The following is a 21,382-nucleotide window of genomic DNA, read 5'->3' as shown; positions in this document are numbered from 1 at the left end:
TAAAAGAAAATATAGCAAACAGTTCGACACTACTGTCAACTCCAAACACTGTCAGACGCACTCGTATAAATTGCAATGTTTTAATTTGGCCAGTAGGTGACGATATGCACGCTGTCATCGGCCGCATATTTCCTGTACAATACATTCCCTTCCAACGGAACAACGTCTGCCTCACGGTGATTAAGTTCTGGGTTTGAATCTTTTAAGGATAGGCTCCAGCGCTTCCACAACTGAAACGCTAAGCGCGATAGAAAATGGATAGATGGGTGAAAACATTTATTAGAATGGAAAACATTAGAAAATGGCTTTATTCTGACACATTGCTAAATGCATCTCAGGCTATTCTGGAGCATGCACACGTAGTTTTTGCACATCCACATCAGCAGTTGTGACAACCATATTATTAAATCGTGGGGTTTAGCTCCAAAGTCACTTTTGTAAACACCGCAACAGCATAAGAGACACACGAAGCACGAACACTCGCGTCACAATTCTTCTTCAAGGTCTGGTTATATGACAACAAAAATGTGCATCTTTGCACTCTTCTTTGATGCAGAGTGACAGTTAGTTACTCGAATGTCTTCAGGTGGTTATAGAGGGACTGGACATAGGTGAAAACGCACATGGGGTCCGGTTTGTCGCCCATCTCCAGCATGTCGTCCACTTCGATCAGACGGAGACAGTCGGCCTGGGTTCTGACACGGGAGGGCAACCGGGGGAAGTTGTCGCAAATTAATCGTGTATCCCATCAAATAGAGGTTTGTCGAATATAAAAGTTCACCACCCCCCGATGCAAAAGCCATATTTCCTGAAATACTTTCCATTTCCATCCCTCTAATTAGATGCTGTGCATGAATCAATTCTGACTGAAAATAAATAAACCACCTTTTTCAAATAGATTATTCACATTCAAGAAGAATAGGAAAAAGTTCAACCAACTCCTAATATTCTCCAGCAGAAAAAACTAAATGGGCAGGATCTCGGATCATCTGCAGTTGAGTAAATAAAGACCAGGCCTCCATTGGTTTGAACGGTGGCAGACACGTTCCGAAATCGAAAGCAAAACGCTTCTCCCTAATGCAAAAAAAATAAAATAAAAAACTTACTCGGCCGTTGAGAATGCCAGCTGCAGGTTTTGCTTTCGGTTAGCGGGCTTTAGCGTGTTGTAGTCGAACTCCAGCGGGAAGAAGGAATGGACCAGAGCGCAAAAGGCCATTCCGTCACTCCAACTCGAGGAGAAGTTCTGGATGTCAATGTTCTGCGGGAGGAAGCATTTGATCCGTTTATGAAACAAATGATGTCAAGGTTTCCCAAGAAACGGAGGTTTGTGGAGTCCTAAAATGGATCACCGATTGGGCTTTTATTGGGTTGCAGAGACCCAACTATTCCTTTCGGCTACAAGCCATTAAGCAGTCATCAGTCCATAAAATTTCCCCTTTCAAATGATCCTTAAGTTCCAGTCCGGAGTACGCCAAATTTTTGTACCTGGTAGCCGACGGTTTTCGAGCGGCACCACTCCAACAGGATATGTTTGATACCACTGGCGCTGGTAACTCCAAAGCTCTGGGAGCGCTTCAGCTTGGGCTTGGAATCCTTCGGCCTTTTGAATAGAAATGCCCATTAGTGTCTGGAAATCAGTCAGGCACGAAACATTTTCAGAGCCAACCGACAATACAGCCTTTGCTGGGGTAAAAACAAAGAGGAAAAAAAAAGCTCAAATTAATTTCATTGATTGCCGTGTTTGCTTCAGTGGTACGAACTTGACGGGGTCGGAGTTCATCCTCTCAAAGAGGGCACGTTTGGCCTGAGCTCCGCCAGCACGAGGAAGAGTGTTGGACTTGGTCGGCTCTTGCTTGCACTCCACAGGAGGGGAGTTGGCTTTCCTGGGGAGAGGAAAACAGCTCAAACCGACCGCAGGTACAATGACCAGCGTAGGAAAATGTACATCAGGGCCCGCGGTTGACTTACTTTTCAAAACCAGATGAGAAACCTGGTTTTATGACTGATTTGGAAGGAAGTAACTTTTCTGTCGATATAAAAAAATGTATATACTTTACTGTTCAGATTAGAAACAATCGAAGAGATACGGATGCAGTCCGTTTGTATCTCGGCCAAGATGGATCCAGAAGGCCGAGTTCTCAAGACTGGAGCAGAACTGCATGTACATGTATGTCCATCGAAAACATCAGAGAAGAATTGACTTGTTTTTACCTGCCGGTTGAGGAAAGCTGACACTTCTTTTTAGAATCGGACTTGGCGTCTTGAGAACTGGAGCTGCAGTGAGGAACCAAAACATGTTTCAAGTATGCATGACGACAGACCTTCTTTGAAGACCGTCGCTCTACCTCGGGTTGGCACGGACAGTACCTCGTTTAAAGGGGTATTCACCGGGTTTAAGAGGGGATGCCGGTGAAGCAATTGGTGTTGACATGGCGGCGGTTTTGTCCGAGGTCGAGAGACCCGATTGCGGCTTGGCATCGGTGACATCTAATCAGGAGATCCATTTTAGAAGGTAACCCAAGAACGAATGAATAGGGCCGTTGATTTGGTGTCGAAAGGACTCACCGCGTCGAAATGGATACTCTCCTGGTTTTACGTTGTGGGATTCTGGCAAAGATTGAGTCTGAACAGATTGAGGTGCCGGAGAAGCGTCGGGGTTGCTTCTGCTCACATCTGTGAGGGGAAGATGTGCCAAAGAAGCCGATTGATCCTGGGATGCAAGGTCCTTGGATCCAGGTACACCTTCGAGAGGAAATACTTTTCTGGACTTGGACTCAACTCCTCAAAGTTTCAGTCGTGACTTCATCCCAACTGCTTAAAGACTCGCTGGAGTCAGTCTTGAGTCCCTCAAAGTTTTGGTTTTGAATATCTCCTCACGCTTTGGACTTGACTTCGTATCAACCCATCAAGGTCTTCGTCTTGACTGCGTCTTCACTCCTCAATGTTTTGGTCTTAACGTAAGTTGCCACTTGGTCTCAACTCTTTCGAGTCTTGGTATCAACTTGGCTTGTCTGAACTCTTCTAAGTCTCGGCCATTTCTTGGACATAACAGGACTTGGTCTAGACTTGCTTGAGCTGATCTCCTACAAGCCTTGTTCTGAATTGAGTCTCAAAACTAAGTTTCAACGCTAACTCTTGGCGTTAACTCGATCGAAGCAACCTGGCCCACCAGATGGCACTATTTTCACGTCTTTAAGAATTTTCTATCTAATACACAGCCAAAATTAACTCATCTGTTACAAACAACAACCTCAAGCTTGGTAACATTTTCACTTCCGGTGCAAACTTTTCAAATGAATCACAAATGATTTGGATTGTCCGCAGTTTATTGTGACAATCAACTACTCACCGCTGATATTTTTGAATGATTTCATTGCGGTTTCTGTAGCCGCTTTGGCCACGGGAGCTGCAGAATGGGCAGAATCGGTTTCCGAGCTGACTCTCGTCATTGCGGTGATGGGAAGATGATGTTCAGTCGGACTGTCAAACTTCTCCTGGACTGAACGCATTAAAAGACAAAATGAATCGATGACAAACTTCGAAATCACGGCACGGGAAACATAAACAAAAAGTCTGCTCACCTTGCTTCCTGCTCTGGTGTTCCACGAAGCCAATGTGCTTCTCTGCCTGGGCCCCCATTCCCTATTTCAGCAGAGTACGACATGTCAAATTTTTGAGGTGTTTCACATAAGGCCGTCGGGCCGTCAAACGGGCCAAATGATGGGAGGGACGATCATGATCAATATTACCGTTAGCTGGCTGAGGTGATGTAAAAGCCGCGCAGCTGTTGTCCTGTCTATTTGTGTCGGCCTTAGCAACGCAACGTCGCGACTCCTGTTGACTGTGTACGTTCCAGGGTGTATCCCCTGTCATCGTGGACGATGATTCCACAGTGACATTTTAAGCCGACTTGCGCTAAAATAAACTCGTAGCAATGTAGCCCGCCGGACATCCCGCAATCGCCTGTCATGGAACGTTCGTGTTGCGTAAAACTACGCTATTTACCACGGAACTTGGTCGGAGATCAGGATGTGACTTACTGACCTTATTACTCGTTAAAAGGATGAGTTTTTGGCTCATCGAGCTACCGGATGCTGCTGTAAACAACAACAACAACAAATGGCGAATACAAAGGCCAACGAATCCAATGTGTCCCATTCAATTACAGGCTAATGTCGCTTAGCAGTTGAACGATTGTCCTCATTGACAGCTCAGGCCATGTGTGTTCCCACTAAGAGGCTATTTTAGACGTCGCAATGGGCCCCGTTTGCAAGTTTCCCTTCTGTTCTTCTGTCCCAATATAGCCCCAAATGGATGCTTAGCAAAATCAGGGGGGAAGCGCCTAAGTATATCACCCTGAAACCTGGCCTTTATTTGCCCCAAACCCCCACAGTGCTGCAAACACCCCAAACCGCTTTTGATTTCCACTGGGGGACTGGCAACTCTTACAGCCAGACTCCCAATCTGTCAACTCGCCACCGGGGATGGGAGATTAGCGCCTGCGTGATCTGTGGAGCTGCCGCGATAGCCGCAGTAGGATATCGCAGTCCGACTCCATCTGACCCCCGTAATCCATTTAAAACCCGAAGCCCCGTCCACCTCCGGGAACATCTTGGAACCACGCAAAGGCCAGCATGCCCCCTCTTACAGATCGGCCTAAAGATTACAGCAATACTGTCCTTCTCTTACAGTAGAATCTCCGATTGGTCAAGTCACATTGGTAGATGACTTCGAAAGACGATGCCAAAGTGGCTGTCTTCTTGTTCAAGATCGAGCAGGGGTCCTAGAGTCTTTTTCGGGCATCCTGTCAGGGGCGTGCAAAGAGTTGGGCCGACGGGGCGGGGTCCTCAAGCATCCACCTGAGGTAAGGCAACCCCCCAACCCCCAAAAAAAAAATTCCGCCTTAAATTGAAAATAAGACGAAAACCCCCAGACACTTGTCTATGGCACAAGAAGTTCTATTTCGGACTCTCTAGATATCATCACACTTCTTCCTGGCGTTATTTATTGTTAGCTCGCCAATCAACGTAATTCAAATTTCCATTAAGAGATTTGAGAGTTGATTTGAGGTTTATTTTTGCCGCGTGACTACATCATGGCATGATACAAGAACTGTTTTACTCTTGTTATAAACGCATGGGTCCCTTTCAGAGCTCCTTGATGATGAGCTATCAATTACTCTGTTAGTCCCACTACCCTGGCATTCGTACGCATGGGCGGCGTTTCGGAAGGAATACGACGAAAGCCGATATGGAGCACATGTCCGCCCGGACCAACGAGGCCGCTTCGGACTGCAAAACGTGGCGCCAATAATAGTCGTGACCTTTTGGCGGTGATAGTTGTGGCAATAAATCGCGGGGCCACGAGGGGAAAGTGGTGTTAGGGAAGGGAGCGAGTGTGTGAGGATATAATCGCGTGACATGATATTCGTGATGAGAGGTTACCGTCAATGAACGCACTTAAGGAGGTGAATCGTCAGGTCGTCGCAACCACAGAATACGGTCGCTAGCTTCACCGCCGTTGTCCCTGAGCCTTGATTTTGCAGAAACCACTCTTGAAAACAAACGTTAGCTAAGGCAGATGATCAGGATTCAGACTGGACGGCAGGTTCAAATGACTGCAAGGGGTTTAGGATCAAGATCATTTGGATTATTTCCAGTAACGATGATTTTTAAGGGAGGCCAGATTATTTCTACGTGATCACTCCGACTTTCCGCTTTGACAATTGGCAATAATGGGATTCCGATTCGGGGCTGTTCGCACTAAAGCAGACATTTTGCAACCCATCGGAGTCGTGTGTTAGACAGTGTCGCACCCGAAAAGTTTTTCTTTTGGGTAGGTCTGGCTTTGGGCACTCTTTAATGTACCCAATAGTTCCTCGCAACCCTAGAGAATGGCTGCACCCTCATTCTTATCCCTGGTTTTGCGGAACCATGCCTAAAAATCACAGTTTCTGCTTTAAACAATACCTAAAAAGGCAGAAGCCGCTGTCTTTTCACAACCCGTCACAGCACTGGCAAACCCTTGAACTGTAACTCAAAATACACTTTAGAAAGCAAGTACCAGGGGGAAACGATCAGGACTTTCACTTAATTTCAAGTAGGAGTGAATTTTTTTTTTTTTTTTTTTGCATCAAAATCTTCAAGTATTTTGTCTTTTTAGTTATTTCAGGGTGATGTGAATGAGTGAGAGTGATCTCCTTTGAATGCTTACGTTAATTTCTTTTGTTTTCCATGGTGGTAGGGATCCGGATGTAGCCAGACCCACCGGGCATCTCTGGCCTTCCTGGTTCCGAGACTGCATCTCTAGAAGCCCGTTCTCCGCACCCTGCTCTTTATTCTTGCCCTTGGACACGGTGCTGGGGAAGTTCCTGTCGATTTGCACCCCAGCGAGAGACTCGACCAGGCGGCTGAGGGCCTCCAGCTTGGAATGGAGCTGCAGGTTCTCCTCCTGCAGCCTGCCCACTGCCTCGGCAAGAGGCCCGCTGGAGGCGCTCATCTCTTCGATGCGCTGCTCGATGCGCTGCTTGAAAGCGCTCACGTCTATGTGGACCTCCCTCACGGCCGCCTGCAAGGTGGCATTGAATTCCACCAGGGCCTTGCTGACCATTTTCTCTTCGGCACCCTTTGCGCCTTGGTCCATGGCTGTCTAGTAAGTACCAGGGTCGAGTCCAGAAACAAAAAGTTCTCTCACTGACGTCTTTTCTTTCCCAATGGAAACTCTCAACAGATACCTTGCATGTCCAGACTAATAATCCAGCATGGATGCTTTAAATGGAATCGCAAGGCGCCCTTACCAGCTGCTCATTAAAGTCCCATCAAGGAACTTGGACTTCTTTCAACATGCGTCTTCTCTTTCCCTTCGAACTTGATCTTGCGTCTTGGTTCATCTAATGGAAAATCTGCACATACATACATTCTGTTAGCGGGCAGGAGGACAAGGTTTGGCAATCAGATCAAGTTTGTAAACGGGGATAGACATTAAACAAACCTTCCAAAAGGATCTGGTTCTTGTCCCATCCTCTTCGAATCTTTTCCGGCGAGTCTTTCACTACCGTACCCCTGGACACTCAGTGTCCCATATGGGTTTGAGAGCAACAGGCTTGTCTATGTATTTTGGGACATAAAGGGGGTGGGGGGGATAGTTAGGAGGGGCTTGAATTATTTGTTTGTGGGCCTCCCTTGGCAACCAGTGATAAGATACTTGGACAAAAGTATTTGGACTTTAGTAGTTATACTTACAAAAGGTGAAAAATGGGAACATTTCCCCCAGTTTTCTTCCTGCTCACCATGATTGACGATTACTCACCATCTCCACTGAAGTTCATGTGCATTCCTGGATTTTGTTTTACAACGTGGAAACAGGGAAAAAAAGTCATATATTTGTCCAAAGACATAATGTGATGTGTACTAAATAACGAGACGTGTGTCCAGCATTTCTGATTCTGCTTTGAGGGATGACTACTCAACAGCTTCACTTTGAATCAACAGCGCCTCTGAGTGGCAGGGGTGCCAAACTACAATTTAAGGAGACAGTGAAAAACAAAACTTGTAAGCAGAACATTTAAATTCACTTCAAAAGCTGGACATCCTTAAATATATTGCTTTTTTTTTAATTTTGGGGATTTCTGGATTGATTTTTGAATTACAAATGACACAGACACACAAGTTCAAAAGACTATCAAATCAAGTTTATTTTTTTTTTAAAGGGGTGCCCAAGTTTAAACTTTCTCACATCGGTTTTTGTCTTCTGCATATTTTGTCATAAAGAATCCAGTCCCCAAAAATATCAAGCTACAAGGCCTAAGCCATCAAAGTCTGCTATTTACCCATGAAAATATTACGACACTATCAAGAATAAAGCAAGGGGAGTGATAAAAAGATTGTGCTGCGGTGCATTGACTAGCCGCAAAGGCGTATGGGAGACATGAGCCAAATCTGAGAAAGCTGAAAATAGTCTAAACCACCAACAGGAGCACAGCAACCAAATGTAAGCCTTTAACATATCGCGTATGAATGTATCATTCCCATCATTTAAAATAGATGCATCAAAAGGTCATTTTAACTTAAAGTTGCATAAATTAACCGGAATCAGTTGTATTGATGCTCAAGCGGTAAATACAAATAAAATCAAATAATGATACATATGTTTTTGAAATGTTTTCAAAATGATTACCAACTTCATGGGTCTTCCGTGATATGCTGGTGATGATAAACAGAGCCACAACCTGTAAACACCGCCTACTGAATTTTCTTTTTCACAAGGCACCGGGAACCCAATTTGGTTCGCTGTCCATTGATTAAAATCACCCTAGCATCACATCTCAGCTCAAATAGTTGTGCATGTCTTTCAAGAAAAAATCTGCATTCACATCAGAAAGAAAAAAGTGTTACATCGCTGCATTATCAAAGTATGAAACTGAAATGGATGGTTTGTTCTCCTCAGATGTGGGAGTTCGAGTTCAATAAAAGTGCTTTGATTATTTTCACCTTCAAAATAGATGCTACACATGAGCAGAACGGTTACCTCAGTTGGTAAATTAGCAGAAAGAAAAAAAAAAGAAAGAAAACTTTTTTTTTCGGCCACAGAATCACAACAACCGAGTACTCTCTCCTGATTGATTTGAGCGTTAGCATGTGGCAGCATCTCCATATGTCTATCTGGTCCTCGCTAAATCGACAAAGTGCTCAACATCAGTTAGTCTACAGTCGCAGTTGCCATTTTACCCTCAAACGTAGTGAAAAAAATCAGAAAATGAACACATTCTGTAATTTTTGTTACTGGAAGGTAGCCACGCTCACATGGGCAGCAATACAAACATTTTAGCTCGGAGACGACTGCGACGCGAGAACGTGTGCTGGGGGGATAATTGAGAACCAAAAGGGCTTGACAATTAAAATCCCCAGAATCAGGGTGTTAGGATTAGTCGATAGCTGACAAGGCTAGGCTAGTCTCGTATCAGCTAAAGGTCATGTGTAATTAGCTAGTATTTTCACAACATGCTAATGCTAACACCTAGCTTCGCCATACCCATTATAGTGCTGTAGCTGCCCTAAAGCCAATGACATCCTTTTCTGGTAATTTTTACATAAATAACACACGCACAAACTATTATTGGAAGAATCTAGAAAATAAAAGTCACCTAAATTTGGGAAGAATAACATTTGTGTGTTTAGCAGCTTTTTGAAGAGATGGTTTACTGATATTACAAAAACTACAACTGTTATAAATATGACAATGGTCTCCACATTACTGACGTGCTAGGATGAACTAAAGTGCCTGACAGTCTTTGGTTTGCCAACCAGTAGAAAGATATTAGGAAGAAGTTGAAGATAGATCGTGTGATGATAGTTTAGAATATGTGTTGCCATTGTGTCACAGTGGCATGATACACACCATCGTCTTCCTAATAATCGTCATCAAACCCTGAGCAGATAGGATCAACTTAAGACGATCAAAATGATCGTTTGTGGGCCTTTCACAATTCAAATTGTTGATTTAAAGTCAGTGATTAGACTAATTCATACAAATATCTGCACGTGCTATGTTGAATCAATCGGACAATCTTAACTCAAGGCTGGATTTACGCTGCAGGGGGGGACAAGTATATGAAAAATTACCATTTTGTTCGGTCTCAAGTGTGTATGTGTGTGTTTGTGTATTAACTGTAAAATATTGTGATTCTGTGTTTTATACACCTGTACATTGAAACTCTGCATATTTGTGGTCCAGCATTCATGAATTAGCTTATTTGTGGCTTATTTTAATTTAGCATCCAATACTCACGAAAAAGTGCAGCTGTAAATCTGAAGCAAAGCAAAAGCATAGAAAATTCTATGTGCTACATTAAGGTCATGTCCATCATTAAAATATGCAAAATAATCGCAATGGCGGACAATGGAGTGATGTGGGGGTTACCCTAAATTAAATAAAATGGGGTGAAGTGCCAACCAAGGTTACGCCATGTTAACATTGCATATTCTCATGATGGATGTACTATTGTTAATTGTTGATGTTTAGATAATTTGTGAACTTATTTACAAGATAATTTGGGCATCTGCGCATGTTATGTCTGTGTGTGTGTGTGTGTTCTGCCAACATAACCATTGCAAAAAAAACAAACGAAAAAAACCCCATTGAGTTTAGGCATTAAATTGGAAGTTTGCAATGGGACCCGCAGTGTAAATCCAGACAGTACACCAAAAAAGTGAACCGCAAATAATGCTCTAAACAACGACAGATCAAGAAATACTATTACAATGAGAACGATGCCGTCAAAGGATGGACAAAAACCAAAACAAGGGTTCCAGGTAACATTAAAAACGTGCATAGTATAGAAATGTAATACCCACCGAGCACGGCTACTCGGAATATTAATCCAAAGGGCCTGATGTGTTAAATAAAAATGTCAAACTGCTGTGCACCATTATCGTCACGCAGGTGGAAGGGAAAAAAATTAGCCTCATTTGCGATTTCATCTATATTTTCATGTTAGCACCACTTATTTGACTAATCCAGCTCTGCTTTTCCACGTGCTTTAAATACCGACAAAAAAGTACAAAGCAAAAATGTTTTTCAGCAATATTTAAACCTACAACAAATACATATATTACGGTTAATAAGGCTATGGCTACTTGAACCATCTTCTTAGCGATCGCAAACAGATTCCATTAAGAACAATTTCAAATGTTTCACCTGGAATGCAATGTGATAAGAGGAGTGGAAATATGTCAACAAATAAACCACTAAACTACACACACTGGGGCAGGACTTAAAACCAATTTAACGTGACGTCGGTCTTGTAAACATGCAGCGTGGCCATCTTTTTGCATAGATTCCAGTTTTCCGAGGGAATTAAGTGAAATACAAAGCACGCTAATGTATTCTGAGTCAGTTTGTCATCTATAAAGCTTTACAGTGTACAACAGACTCGGAGTCTTGGTCATGTTACAAATAAACAGTGCAGCATTCTTATGAAAGTCAAAGTTCTAATCTACGATGGTTAGCAGTAGCTACTAGCCTCTTGAACATAATCTGCCTTTGCACAACCCAGTAGGATATTGCTCTCTTATGGCTCCGATTGTACCTTGAAGGTGGGAACATTGCCGAGTCAACTTCATCACCGTCTAGTTCCAGAAGAACATCTTGGATGGGGGTGAAAAGGCGGGAAAACGCAGAATTGTAGAGGCGCGGGTAAAAGGGGCTAATGATTGAGAATAATAAAATTCCTCTTGTGTCAAGTAGTTTATATGTTAAGATGTATTTGCGATGATGTAAATCTCTAAAAACCTGAAAGTGTATAAAGCCCTCAAAATCTCGCCGGTCACTTGTACTAACCGGCTAACGCTAGCTCACCTTATTGCTCGTCTCTTGAGGCACCAGCTGACCGTAGAGTGAAAACTTGTCTTTCTTTCCAGTGGATCATTCACGTTAAAATTCGACTATCCTTTATGTAACAATCTATGGACGACGGAGGTGCTTAGCATACAGAGCTAATACCGTACGCTGGATGTTCGCACGTCGTCGTCTCCGGTTAATACTGCCTGCCTAGCACTGTTCAGAGAACCTCTTTTCTGTGCGATTAAACTGTATATTTTTGTATTTTAAATTAGAAAAATAAAATAATAAAAATTACAGATTTTTCATCATTAAGTTTCAGGCTCAGATCACATATCAAAATCGGGCCCCCAGACTGTTTGATGGCAATGAACTATACAAATTACGTTAGCTTGCATTACTTTGTTAGCCGCCACAATCAGTTCGGAACAAGACCGGGATCCACCAATAATATAGCATTATGTATTTGTATTTATTATGTATTAACGAGAATATTTTCATTCTTTTTTTTCAACTGTTGCATAGTAATACAGGAACTGCTTCTGTGCGTCAGTTGAATGATTGGGGCGTTGAACAAGCTAACATATCTTGCAGCCATTAATTTCCTACGCCGCATATCTTGTGTTATATATTATATATTTGATTCATTTTCTATTCAGGTTTGTATTTTTGATCAAAGCCTATCTGAAAAATCTGTAATAGTTTATTTTTATTTTTTGAGTCAGAATAAAAAACTAATGAGTCACTTTTTCATTTTTGGAAAGCCAATTGAAAATAAAACCAACGATTGATACACATATTGATCAAATGAGTGACTCAGAACCACCACTAAAATACAAAACAACACAAATAAATACCTGTAGTAGCGGCCACTTGCTCGCACCCTCAAAGACCTTCACAGCAAAATGAGAATGATTGTGTCCACCACGCGTTTTCTACACTTCCTGTTGGTGTCAACACTCGGTAAGATCCACAGCCGGACCAGGCTCAAAATGCCAAAAATCAGTAGTAGTTTCTTGGGAGAGGTCCGCCGTTAGCATCAAATTCCAAACTGGTAGGGTGAAATTGTGCAGTGGTTGGGGTGGGGTAGACACCAGCGGTCCTCCTGGACTACAGTACAATGGCGGGAGGTCGGATTATGAGAAGTACAGTAGTTATGTTAGGGCGCGTCGTAAGACAACCAGTGATCACTGGTCCTTAACCGGCGGCGCGGGCGGCCGCCGACTGCGCTGGTACAGGCGGTAGCCCTTTCGGCACAGCAGGACGAACCAGTAGACCTGCGGCGCCAGGATGCAGAAGTTGCCCAGGTTAGCGGCGAGCGACAGGTGGAAGGGCACGGTGTAGAGCGGGATGCCATAGTGGCGGCCGTAAGCCCAGTACATGTAGGGGAAGAGGGCGATGCGGCATGTGAAGAAGGTGAGGAGCACCATGCCGCCGTTGTACTTGTGCAGCCAACCATCCTGGAGACCCAACTGGTGGATGAGAAAAGCGATTCAGTTTTTTTCGCCGCTCACTTCAAAATAGGACAGTATTCCTGCTGATATTCGCGGGTCACTATTCTCAACTCATTCCAAACTATTTGCTGAAAACCTCACACGGTCATGTTTTCTGTTTTCACATGTTTAGGGCAGTGAAAGAAATGAACGGTAGGTGTCAGCAAAGATCATGCCGTCGGTCTGCCTTACTTGGCCATAGCTCTCCGGCCTACTGAGACTCAAGACGATAGTTGTGAAAACTCATGACTCCTTCTACAATGTGCTTCGAACATTTAACCATGCTGGAAATGTGTGGCAGAAACCGCCAACCAATTGTTTGATCAAAGCAACATATTTACTCTTGCTTTAAGTTTTGCTCATAAACGACAGCAAACCATTCAAAATGCACTGGCCACATTCTCCAACTCGTCGTCTGTGAGAAGATAAAGCCGGCCTCACCTGAATTAGTATCTTGCCCAGAGAGACGAAGGGCGTGCTGAGCTCGGTTAGAAACAAGCAGCCGATGAAGAAATCGCCTTGGTCCTTGCGGAAGAACTGGGGAATGGAAAGAAAAGTCAAGGTGAGGGGGCTTGGGGGGGGTGGGGGGGGGAACAAATACAAGCTTGGTGGAAAATAAACACAGCTGGCATCCAAGGACAAGCTTCGGAATGGAAGGTAAGAGTTGGAGATTGACGACAGAACGGATGGTTGATTGAGCCTTTCAACGACGCAACACTGCTGCAAATAAATCTCTCCGTTCCGATTCTGGAAGTCTGTTCGAATCAAGCGTTTAACATCCTGGCGAATAAATCTCGGCTCCATTAAGACTGCTCAGTTTGTAACGAGGGTTGTACATCCGCGGGTTTATAACAACCTTTCTTCGGCCATTAGGACACCATCCAAGATCTCATACCGGGAACTATTGTGAGAAGCCAATCTTGCTTTGATGCAAGACAGGCTGCTTCTATGTAAACACGCGGGCTTGGTTTGTTTTTGTTGTTTGAAGCAAACTCACCTGGCAATAGTGTGAGAAAAGATGTAAAGGGATACTTTCAAAAGTGGGTTGCAATAAAGTGCGTTTGACCCCTCTCCACATGTACTTTTTGTGCCTGCGAGAGATTTTCTCTTGCAAAATAAGTACCTCGGCTCATTCAAGGTTGCGAAAGACCTGAAAAAGGGCTCAAACATTCAACAATACGCAAATTGAACAAGGCTTTTCAAATATTGACCAGTGCGGTTAGAGACACCGTCCGGAGACGCGGGACAAAAGCTTTCGTTTGGTAGGCTAGCTAGCTCGCTTATAATGAATAAAGGATGAGCTCACTTTGTTATCTGCCAGTGAAAAGACTGCCGGGAACTTAACACCGCAGCTACCTGGCTGGACTACCTCATCCCATCTCTGCCATCACCCCCACCAGTCATAAGCAGTCCAACCATTGTGAAGAGCGGTAAAAAGCACGCGCCGCCCTTAATTATGAGCTAGTTTGCCTGCGGTCTTGGAGAAAAAGATATTTGCGGAGCGATGCTTGCCATCTGTCCGTTTGGTTTCCCACCACGCTTGTTAACCTGCGTGCCAGTAAGATGCGTGACATGCTTAATCCTCTCACAAAGAGAGACCGAAGCACACACCTATTTTTATATCTGTCTCCTTTTATGGGTATCCGGGGTATGATTGTTAAATCCTTCGTCGCTTGAATGAAGTAAAGGTAACCCAAAATAATCCAGCGAGACACCCCATTTTGGCTTGGAAAATTCTGTAGTGACCTTTTCTGGGCAAGGCATATTTTGAGGATTTTTGAAGGTTGTTGACGTTATTAAACCATTTCCTTCATCGCAAATGATGTAATTTGTGGCGCTTCTTTCACAGTGCCTGTAAAAGACAGCGTTATTTTTGATAGCTCAAAAACTTGACGCGATAGAGGAAAAACGATATGAGTTTAGGATTCTGCACTCGAAAATTAGTTACACCAAACTCAACAAAAACTGTGTCGCCAGTGTGACCAACAAGCCTGCCGACTTAAACAATTTCCAGCACCAATCAAGGAAGAACCCGTTTAATTTTCATACAGATAATTCATAATTTGTTTTTTTTCAACCGTTGACTTTACTTTTCAAATGAAGCTGTATCAAGTTTGACCGGTTTGAATGGGAAAACAGGCGCACGCGCTCAGAGAAAAGTAGGACCGCAGCTGCGAGTAAATTATGTAGCGTAATGTGATCCGCTATTGTTTCGCAGTCAAGCAAATAGCCGGGTTTCCATCGGCTTGAAGCTTCCCTCCGCGAAAATGAGTCAATGCTCATTCAATTGTCTCAATCAAGTGTTTTTTCCTGAGCTTTGATTCTCTGGCGCTAACCGCCTTCAGAGCCTTGAATGGCATCGCTTCTCCTCTCGATGATCAAGTTCCTGTTCATTCTTTATGCATCTATCTCGGGGGATGTACAATTGTAGGCTGGCGCTTTTGTTATCTGAAAGAATGTCATCAGTAATTAGGAGTCGAATGTTGCAGGTCATTTCTTGTTTTCGAACTCGTTCCTTGGGGGGGCGACACACGTCCATTTCTACTGGCGCATCATTCGCGCATGTTTTTTTCGGCAAAAAAAAAGAAAAAGAAAAAAAAACCCAGAATGTTGAATGATGCCCGTGCCCAGCCTTTTACTTAATAACAACTCGGACGCCTTCCTCACCAGCGTGACGGGCAGCAGGATGGTGAGCAGAGCCATGTGATGCAGCACCAGCAGGAACTCCCGACGGACGAAGGCGTTCACCGTCGCCAGCGAGTGGCGCTTGTACTCCTCGTGCCCGCTGACGCGGAAGCGGTGGTAGTGGCTGAGGTACATGGCCAGGAGGTCATACGTCATGTAGGGCACGCCGAACCAGATGACAAAGTGGGTGGCCAGCCAGTGCCTGAAAGGAGGGAGGCGGAGGGCATCAAACACAAATTTGCCATCGAATGACGCTCGGTAGCACTTGTCATCATTAAGGTCAATCGCGGTGACTTTAATCGCGAGCAAACGTGTGCCGCTTGGCCGCTAACTTGACATTTCATCGGGGGGTTCGAGTGTGCACATTTTGTGCCCTTGCCGCGGCTTTAAAGGCAACCTTACGTAAGTGCAGCGTAATAAACAGCTCAGATGACCTAATGAGCGCCGATTATGGCGACGGTTAATTACGTGGACAGAGGGGAGTAAACCCGCAGGGGGTGAGCCGGTCTACCACCCTCTGACCTCCGCCATGGTTCTTTATCTCTTAAGGTCATTGGGTGGAGATTACGAGCGCAGCCAGGCACAACAAACAACACGGTTTGGAAAAGACTGTCGCCGTCTGACGCGTTTCCATCTATTTGATTCGCCTCTGCATCTTCAAAACTAGCACAACATCGCATAGTTGACGGCAAGAAACTACAAACAACCTCGGAGTGGCTCAAAATGTTGCTAAAATCTTCAGGGTGCCAAAATAGGACACCGATTCTGCACTTATTTTGGGCACCGTTCCGTTGGGGGTCCGGAGACCTGAACGGCGGAGCTTGACAGTAAACTTATCACAATCCCGTCTTCACAAGGTTTTACTGTTCTAAACTTAGCCTGAAAGTGCTGTAACCAATTTCTTCGAGCTAAATGCATCTCCTGTGCTATTTACAATCATCCTTTTGGTCTATTTGTGTATTTTTTTTTTCTGGTGGTCACTGTGATGTGGAGGAAAGTCTTACGCCAAAGGCCGGAGGCAGCGACAGATTGTGACCGGGTATTAAGCGTATTCCTAGGTCTAACTGCGGAGCATGTGTCTGATAACGCCCCCCCCCCGCCCCCCGCCGGCCTTGTGCACGTCACAGGGCAGCAGAACTGAGCAGCGTTGTGTAGGAATTAAGCCCGCAGGGGAGGGGGAGGAGAGAGGGAGGGCCCCTGTGGGGATTAGAAGCCTGAAACTGGGACTGCCCGGGTCTGGCCGCTGACTCAGTAGGATTAACAAGACTAGCATTATTTTACATTCACACTTTCTTAAAAAAAAAAAAAACACTAGGAGGCTAGAGATACGCCGACTTCCAGCCGTGAACGGCAACAACAAGTTGAGAAAAGGTACCAAGAAGGCATCTAAGTATGTAAATGTGAGCACACATCACAATGACAAATTTGACTGCATAAATTGTATTGCTTATACAAGATACATATTTTCTTTTTTTTTTTCCTTCTTGGAAAATTTGGAGGTCCATCCCCTTAATCTCAAAGTGCAATATTTGCAAATTCGCGACGACTGCCATGCTAGCACATCCCAGTACAGACACGGCAAGAGCGGCGTGCAATCGTATTCATGTGACAGGCGTCGCATTACAGACAGCCGTTTCACGACAAGGGACGGTCGACTCAACAACTAACCTGCCATCGATGACGTTTGCCCTGCACGACATCACGACGACGACTCCTGCTGTGGTTGCCATGACGGCATGGATGGAAGACACCAATCTGAGGACCGGACAAAAAAACAAAACAAAACAATGAAATGAAATGATAAAAACAACCCAAACAGTCTTTAGAGTCTCAGCAGCCAAGCTAAGGCGATTTTCGACATTCCAAACAATATTGTTAGTTTTCCCAACAAAAGTTCATGATTCCAGGTCACATGGACCTGAAAACCCAACGCGGCACTTAAATAAAAGTCTAGGTGCTGTTTTAACAACAAAATTCTGCATTCATGAGTCATTGTGGGCTTGATGGCAAGATGCTGAAACAATGAGCGAGTTTTGTCGCGCTACGGCGAGGTGAACCTGCCGTCACCTCCCGTTAAAACTGTGTTGGATGGCGGCCAAGGTGGCCACGTGATGGGCCGACTACGAAACCGCAAGCCTGATCTGGTGCGAGATTAACCCATCGACACAATAACTCGACCTAAACTTAACACGCATTTGGGTGTAAGTTTAACCCTCAACGCTTATCGCCACAGACATTTCCAGGAGTGTCACAAGACCCAGTTTTCTTTTCTTTTTGCACAGTCTACTTATTGTGTGTCCGCCAGTAACCCCCCCCCCCCCCCCCGCCCCCTCTTCCCACCAGCCTCCCCTTCCTGCTGCTCCTGAAAGGCCGCCGGCATGACCAGAAAGAGGGAGAGTTGAGAGGAACCGGAAAAGGGGGAAGAATTCCTCGTGGCCTCGTCGGGCAATTTGCTCTTTCCTGCCACGCAAACCTCGGCTCGGCGATCACTCGCGGCGCGTTTGCGCACGGCAGGCCGCTTGCTTTCACGTGCCGTCACACCCGCGACGTCTGACAGCGGCGAGCTACGTCACCGCCGTTTTGATGTGGCCAATGCAGCCAAGCAAAAAGTAAATGAGAGTACAGTGGAGTGGACCGTTAACTGTTGCCTTCTTGGGTTGAAATGCTTTTCCAGGCCTTTATTGCGGCCTCTTTCAGTTCTTGATTGTTTCGGGGGGGTTCTCGCTGCACTCTCCTCTTCAGAAAATGAAATGCATGCTCTATTAGGTTAGGGCCTGGACACTTATTTGGCCAGCCACCTAAATAAATTAATCGCCAAGGCTGGTGAGTGACGTGGGTGTCCATGAATGTGACCAAGTTTAATTGGCTGTTGAGCTTAAGTTAGCAGTTGGCTTCCCGGTCAACTGTCTGTGTATTGAGTGCTGGCCATCCATTGTAGATGAAGACGCTCATGTATGAATATGCTTATTAGCTGTTTATTTTATTTTATTTTTTTTTTTAAATAATTTGTTCAATAAAGTGATTAAAAGTGTACTGGTATCTGGGTCTATTCTTGAGCACTTGTGAGGGAATTTTTAACAAGCAGTGATTGCCGATACATAAGTATCTAACATCGATACATTGTGTTGGCAATCGGGAACAAACCCTAGTGGTTCATTCGTTAGCCTGATTTTGTTATGGACTCTTTCTTTTTTTTCTCCCTTGGTGCCATTGCGGCATCGTATTGCTACAACATTAGACCGTATGGGAATAATGACCGCTGTGATCTTTGAGGCAGAGACTTTGCATGGACTTTTACTTGAAGTCACATTATTTGAGTAATTCAATTGAGTAATTTCAGACCAAGACTGCACCATCAGAGATGTTTACTCCATAGGCCAAGGAGACCATGTTTTTGTTTGCTTGTTTGTTAGCAGGATTACACAAGAACCACCTATGGCTTGTCCAGTCTGTAAAGTTGTCAAAACGTTGGGGCCATCAGTCGGATTTGTCGCAAAGCACATGATGTGTCCAAGGCAAGGTTGTTAAGGTTAACATTTATCAAGACTCCGGGGAAACCTTTATCAGTCCAATCCTTCCGCAGGTTTCAGCACAGCACGTGATGTGTTCAGCGTGGGGCAACGTTTCTCTTTTTTTGTTTCTCGACTGAGAAAACAAGCAGCGTGACATGGCTCGCGGCGCCAACGCTCGGCAAGAGAGCTTTTTCCCGTCAGATGAGCATTAGTGGAAATAGGGAGGCATTATTCAGGGAGGAGGAGGGCACAGCTAACTCAGCAGCAGTCAGCCCAGGCTAGGCTCGGAAGAGGATTAAAGCGGGGTGACAGTGAACCAATGAGCACTCAAGTGTACTAGTGTGCAATATGAGGGCCTGTCATTCGACGATAATTCTTTAAAGGACTGATCGTGACAAGATCCTGTTTGATTGCATATATCCGGGATCACATTAAACCAGTTCAAAAACATTTCATACTGACTTTTATTGCGACTTGAACCCTTCTGTTGATGTTTTTACTTGCAAACAATGTTCATGGGCAAATGTGAACCATCTATGATTATTTATCAAAACGTATACCACAATGTTAACTATGTTGGCTAAATTCAAAGAAAATGTATAGTAGTAACAACAGAAAAATAAGTGCAATATTTTTTTTAAAATATATTTTCCCCCTACATTTTCAAACTGGTCACTTCAACTAATGAAAAAACAGTAAGGTTACTTTTAAAGTTTTTCACAATGGGCACTGAACATACTGGGGGCAGTTTTATTCAAGTCTGCTAAATGTTTCAAGAACATGAATACAATAACACTAGTTGGGGAAAAAAATGACAAGACTTTTTTAAAACCGTTACAAAATGTACTCATCAAAAAGTATGACTCCCCATCTAAATAATAAATCCCCCCAAATTCACTTATTAAAATAATTATTCTTATTACCACCCACTTCTGGTGGAACAGTTAAGCTGGAGTTATATTGTATCGAAATTACATCGGGGGCCACATACGGCCCACGGGCTTCTAACACTTGTCTATTTACCCTCTTTGAAGTCTTTGACGTATGCAAAGACACCGTCACATAAATAACTTTTTTTATGCCAACTGTCACGCATGGACAGACTTAAAAGCCAACATTAAATAACGGCGCCGTTTAACCCCAAAACAATGGAGCAGAATCAAGCTAGCTGCGAACACTCGTTGGACAGCGACAACAACCACAAGCCTCGCAATGAATGAAGCGAGAAAACACTCCACACTTGGCGACCTAATAAACGCATGCTGTTCCCTTTTCCCCCTCGCCTCGTTACCTTTCGCTCACGAGCACCACGTCGGCATCGCTCCAATGCTTGAAAACTCGGGGCAGGATCTTCCTGAAGGCGAAGAACAAGCCGGGGAAAACTACGGCTCCACAAGCTAACACTTGCAACATCATGAGCCTTTTTAATTTTGATTTTTAGGGAAGGTCGCCGCTTTATTTAAAAAAAAAAAAAAGTCCCGACTTGACTAAGCCTTCTTGCTTCGTCGACGCTTCACATCACACGTCGCCGGGGCATTCTGTCGTGTGGCCCGAGCGGGTGCTGGTGCCGGGTTTTGGCAGGGATCAGTCAAACACCATCGGGGACGAGGTTCTCCTACTTCGTTCTCAGCAGCAGCAGCAGCACCAGCACCACAACCACCAGCAGCGCCGCTATTGTGAAGCTAACTGACGGAAGTACATCACGCTTCTTCCCAAGGACTGTCGTAATAAAAAATATTTTCAGAATAAAAGTAAAAGTTTCCGGTTTGAGGGCGATTTCCAGTGGTTTGGGGGTTCGTTTTTCGGGGGGTCTATTTGGACCACAAATAATGCAATGCTGTACTTGACATCGCATCTGTGGTTTTAAAGATGGATTAATTAAAATGTGGCTGAACTGGCGTTCTCACAATCGGCCGCTAGAGAGCGCCCAAAGCACCGAAAACCCGATAATAGCCTTCCCCACGCAACTCAACTTTATTTCTGGTAATTTCTTGAGCAATTTAACGACGGCAACCGGAACAAAGTGCTATACATAAAAGAAAAATAATTAAATGGATGGATGGGCGTAGAAAGAGATCACCTTTACATTTGCATTTTTGCATACAGAGGTTGCAGAGTTTTATTCACTCCTGTCACGCTGACTCCAAGGTCAGTGTGAAGCTGTTAGAAGATTTCTGAAGTTTCCAACGACCAGTATAGGGATCTGGAAAGATCTGGGCCCTCGTAATGAATCATGAGGGTCCCCCTGAATTGGGGGGCTTAGGGTGTAAAAATATCACTCATGTTTGCTCGAGCTAAGTTTGATTGTAAACAAACAATGTCAGTTTTCTAAAAGCCAATAGTTGATTTGTTGGC

General features: G+C 44.4%; 2 protein-coding genes and 1 long non-coding RNA gene across 6 annotated transcripts; 1 reads left to right on the top strand and 2 right to left on the bottom strand.

Annotated features, from left to right (window-relative positions):
- Window positions 1-66: 66 nt before the first annotated feature.
- LOC147194003 (smoothelin-like protein 2) lies at window positions 67-6,642 on the bottom strand. Of its 3 annotated transcripts, none has more exons than XM_086130811.1 (11): window positions 6,214-6,642; window positions 3,582-3,642; window positions 3,350-3,499; window positions 2,566-2,742; window positions 2,368-2,487; window positions 2,212-2,274; window positions 1,969-2,026; window positions 1,761-1,883; window positions 1,486-1,600; window positions 1,107-1,258; window positions 67-695 (listed from the first exon to the last, which is right to left on the bottom strand). In XM_086130811.1, exons 1-11 carry the CDS (start codon window positions 6,640-6,642, stop codon window positions 569-571), a joined length of 1,575 nt encoding a protein of 524 aa, XP_085986937.1. In that variant the 3' UTR covers window positions 67-568. The 3 variants fall into 3 exon arrangements, with proteins under 3 accessions (XP_085986937.1, XP_085986938.1, XP_085986939.1); XM_086130812.1 differs by having other exon boundaries at window positions 2,566-2,673; XM_086130813.1 differs by lacking the exons at window positions 2,368-2,487; window positions 2,566-2,742.
- On the top strand, window positions 4,620-7,018 carry LOC147194002 (uncharacterized). Of its 2 annotated transcripts, none has more exons than XR_015103053.1 (2): window positions 4,620-4,864; window positions 6,244-7,018. It is a non-coding gene; the product is annotated as an uncharacterized LOC147194002 (long non-coding RNA). The 2 variants fall into 2 exon arrangements; XR_015103054.1 differs by lacking the exon at window positions 4,620-4,864 and adding an exon at window positions 5,765-5,835.
- Window positions 7,019-7,668: 650 nt separating this feature from the next.
- tlcd3a (TLC domain containing 3A) lies at window positions 7,669-20,749 on the bottom strand. The gene is made up of 5 exons (XM_086130814.1): window positions 20,319-20,749; window positions 17,184-17,270; window positions 15,498-15,717; window positions 13,272-13,367; window positions 7,669-12,809 (listed from the first exon to the last, which is right to left on the bottom strand). Exons 1-5 carry the CDS (start codon window positions 20,441-20,443, stop codon window positions 12,525-12,527), a joined length of 813 nt encoding a protein of 270 aa, XP_085986940.1. The 5' UTR covers window positions 20,444-20,749; the 3' UTR covers window positions 7,669-12,524.
- Between the last annotated feature and the right edge of the window lie 633 nt (window positions 20,750-21,382).

This window comes from Hippocampus guttulatus, chromosome 15 (genome assembly GCF_054856545.1).
Source record: "Hippocampus guttulatus isolate MCC_2025c chromosome 15, RoL_Hgut_1.0, whole genome shotgun sequence".
NCBI classification, from domain to species: Eukaryota; Metazoa; Chordata; class Actinopteri; order Syngnathiformes; family Syngnathidae; genus Hippocampus; species Hippocampus guttulatus.
The sequence above is the reverse complement of the archived record's forward strand: the minus strand, read 5'-3'. Positions and strand labels throughout refer to the sequence as shown.